Source organism: Rhagoletis zephyria, unplaced genomic scaffold, assembly GCF_001687245.7.
Source record: "Rhagoletis zephyria isolate East Lansing unplaced genomic scaffold, Rhagoletis_zephyria_1.1 Rzeph_scaffold_02415, whole genome shotgun sequence".
Lineage (NCBI taxonomy): Eukaryota > Metazoa > Arthropoda > Insecta > Diptera > Tephritidae > Rhagoletis > Rhagoletis zephyria.
Genome location: NW_016159499.1, coordinates 53,554 through 57,396, shown reverse-complemented (window position 1 = coordinate 57,396; position 3,843 = coordinate 53,554). Strand labels below are relative to the sequence as shown.

General features: G+C 36.1%; 1 protein-coding gene across 1 annotated transcript in view; it reads left to right on the top strand.

Annotated features, from left to right (window-relative positions):
- Positions 1-427: 427 nt before the first annotated feature.
- LOC108366839 (uncharacterized) overlaps positions 428-3,843 on the top strand; it is a 34,401-nt gene continuing 30,985 nt past the window's right edge. Inside the window, exons 1-2 of the mRNA XM_017621314.1 lie at positions 428-443; positions 1,002-1,544. Of these exons, the coding sequence (XP_017476803.1) occupies positions 428-443; positions 1,002-1,544 (559 nt within the window). The remainder of the gene's footprint in view (positions 444-1,001; positions 1,545-3,843) is intronic.

The window sequence follows — 3,843 nt, the reverse complement described above, 5'->3', positions numbered from 1 at the left end:
CTTAAATTCCAATTCGAAGTAATGATTTCGTCCAACCATTTCGCATAGAAGTATTAAGCACTATTTTTTGTCAAAATATTTTTTACCAATCAGGTGCTTCATCTTTGTAATAATGTGGCCTACAATTGAAGTCAACTTCCAAAGAAAACTCCACGTCCACGTTGTTGACGAAGAAAAAATAATATAAGGTGTCAAATAGATGCATTTTGTATTTGAACTGCGTTTCGCACTGCAATCAATCAAATTTAAAATAAAAATCGATTAATACGAAATTTTTGCACATCTTTTTTAAAAAAAAAAACAGTCAAAAAGAATTACCAAATAAATCATTTAACACACTTCAATGCCGTTCCAACGATGTCATTTGCGCAAGCGTGACCGCATTTGAGTCTTCCTACTGCTTCTCTTTTTTTTTGCACTAGTAAATATGTACCAATGCGCGAGTAAGTGCTTAAGTTTTGGCTTCTTAACGCTTAAAGAAATTTTGATGATTTTTTAATTTGAATTCACACATACGCGAATAATTATTTATGTGAGTAAATATTTGGCATGCTCACTTGCCATGCTGTTTGCAGTACTTATAACCGATATTTACCAATGATATTATTTACGCAGACCCAATTTAATGACTACATGGAGGCTGTGTGTGCTTCCCCAAATTTATGTCAAGGATAGAAAGTTGAGCAGCTGAACAGCTAAAACATGAACACCGACGCGCATGCGCAAAAGACAGGAACGTTAATATTTTGTTGTAGTAAGCTTGTAGTTACTCATTATGACAATTGAAAATGGTATTGGCTATAAAGTTAATTGGATAAGAGGCGCCTCTCGCTGCATAGCTCTGCAAGGCGCATACAAAATATTTTACTGAACAACAATTTTTATACATTTATTTTTATTTATTTAAATGGGTTAAATGAGTGCTTTATAATGTATGTAATTCAATGCATCATAAACACAAGCTGACCAAAATTGAACCCCGATTTCCCTCTTTCTTTCAGCCTCCGCCGACTTTCAGCTGGATGAAGCGGAAATCGCGCGGCAAAATCAGATTACACAACAAATATTTGCCAAGTACTTAGAGCGACGACTTTTCCCACATCGCAGCACAAATGAACGCATACCCACCATTTCGGAAATACTACCCAAACCCTCCTCATCCACAACGCAACGCCCACGACCGCGTGGCTTCTCCTCCGCTGAAGCTTTCCGTAGTTTCCGACGTGGCGGTCCTACTGCGAAAACATCCGGACGCAAGCGATATGGCAGCGGCGGGCAAAAACAAAACCAACGACAAAGAGGTGGTGGCAATGGTGCTCATCGTCAACAATTAGTTGAAGCGCCTGAGCCCGAACCTGAGGAACAAGATACAGAACGATCAGTACAAAAGCCCGACTATTATACGGACATCAATGCCGACGACGTCGATGAAGTAGTGGCCGACGATGGTCAAGAATCATTGCAAAGTGTCGAATCGGAACAACATGATCAGTACTATAGCGATGTGTTCAATCGCGATCCCAGCGAAAATGAGATTGACAGCGGTAAGTGGTGATAATGTAAATTGATACGTTTTTTTTGTAGCTTTAAAGTTCATACGCAAGCAGTATGCAGTTACTGGGAAAAATACGTGCTTACACTAATTTGCATATAAAATTCTTGATCAGCGTACTATTTATGTACATTAGACTGTATCACTCCCCATACAAAAAAAAAAAATCGGTACTATTTTTCCACTGGAATTATAAAATCTATTATATCTTAAGACGTCCACCGAAATATTTCGGAAAAATTTTAAGATTTAAGTGAGCTGGACCGATTTGAAAATACCTCCAAAAATGGAGTTTTTTATGAATAAAAATAGTTTCTTAAAGATTTTTTTTGAAAAAATCCCCTCAAATGACAAAACGGTTTAAGCTTAAAATATTTGCATAAAAATATTTAAAAAAAACTAAAAAAAAATTTTGAACGGAATCGTAAGAATGAGATTTTTGATGCTGTTTTTTAACTTTTTTCAAAAATTGGTATAGGAAAAACTTTAATAACTCAACCTAAACTCTTCCGATTTAGACTTAAGAGGTGTCATTGGAAAGGTATTTTCTCACCCTTTTTATTTCTTTGCTAATAAACTCATTCAAATGATGGAAGAGAAAGGTAGGATGAACGAGCGTCATTCAAAGTTGAATTAAGATGTGTTGGTATTCGAAAAAACAAGACAAGGGACACGAATAACGGTTTTATGCCCAGAAATAAAAACAGTGTGAAAATACCTTTCTACTGAGATCCCATAAGTCTGAATCAGAACATTTTTGGCCCAGTTATTCAAGTTTCTCGTAAACCAATCTTTGCAAAAGTAAAAAAACGGCATCAAAAATCTCATTCTTACGATTCCGTTGAAAAGATTTTCAAATATTTTTATGCAGATTTCTTAAGCTTAATCTAATTTGTCATCTGAGGGGATCTTTTTCAAAAAGTTCTTTAAGAAACTATTTTTATTCGTAAAAAACTTCATTTTTGGAGGTATTTTTAGATCGGTCCAGCTCGCTTAAATCTTAATATTTTTCCGAAATATTTTGGTGGACGTCTTAAAATATAATAAATTTTATAATTCCAATGGAAAAANTTAATTTTTGGAGGTATTTTCAAATCGGTCCAACTCGCTTAAATTTTAATATTTTTCCGAAATATTTTGGTGGACATCTTAAAATATAATGAATTTTGTAATCCCGGCGGAAAAACTGCAACTTTTTTTGGTGATGCAGTCTAATGTACATGCGACAGTGATCGAGTGGCTAATCGCTGATCGTTGCGTTAAAAGCTTTGATGCCTTGATACGGAAGATTACGTGTATAGCGCGCTCTCGATCACAAGCCCAAGCGCTAAGCTAACTGGCAGCACCCATAAATTTACTGACAATTTAGTTGGTTATTTATTTAATAGACTGATATTAATCAGTAACGCTTGTCAAGCTTGGAATTTAAATGAACTGTAGCGCTTGAGTAAAAACTGCATAGCAAGCGAATGAAAGATGCTCAAAGACACATTGAGAAGCGAAGATAAATTGAAAATAAGCATTAACTAATATTGATATATATGTCTCAGTTACTGACATTAGTGATTCAGCCTATACATATGTATGTGTGCGATTATGAACCCCTTTGCAATATATCTAATGTATGTACATATGTATATCATTTGTTGCTGCATGCTCGGCTTGAGCGGCTGATTTTTACAGTTGACAACTTATACTCGGCCATGTCATCGTACGTTTCAGTTAAAAAATTCTTCAAAACCGCATCGAACATAAAATAAAAAGAAAACAAACTAAATCCATATGCAAGGTTAATGTTTCGGCAACGATCGCCGGTATCTTTACTTACTTGCTTTGTCTTTTATCGCACTTTTGCGAACACGCGCTGACATTAAGTTCATTCTGCAATAAAATTAACATTCCTATAAGTATGTATGTATAAAAAATCACGTTACCAGTCATAAAACGCAATGGTTGTGCTCAGCCAACGGCCGTAGCGACCGATGATGATGCGCCCAACGCGTTCGGTTTTGACCACACTGCGCTCTCAGGCTCCGGTGATCAGGTTTCGTCGTTTTTTGTTTATTTTCCGCTACAGCAGTACTAAGGAGTAGACTTTTTCCTCATCAGATATACATATGTATGTATGTACTTACGTGCGTGAAAATTCAATTCATTGGAAGCTGTAAGTAGCTGCTTAAAATGCTGGAGTATCGTTCACGCTCCTCAAGGTCGACAAGAAAGCGCACTTAATCGCAAAGATAATATTCGGTGTAATTTTCTGGTTCTCAACAGCCTTTGTTATTCGATTG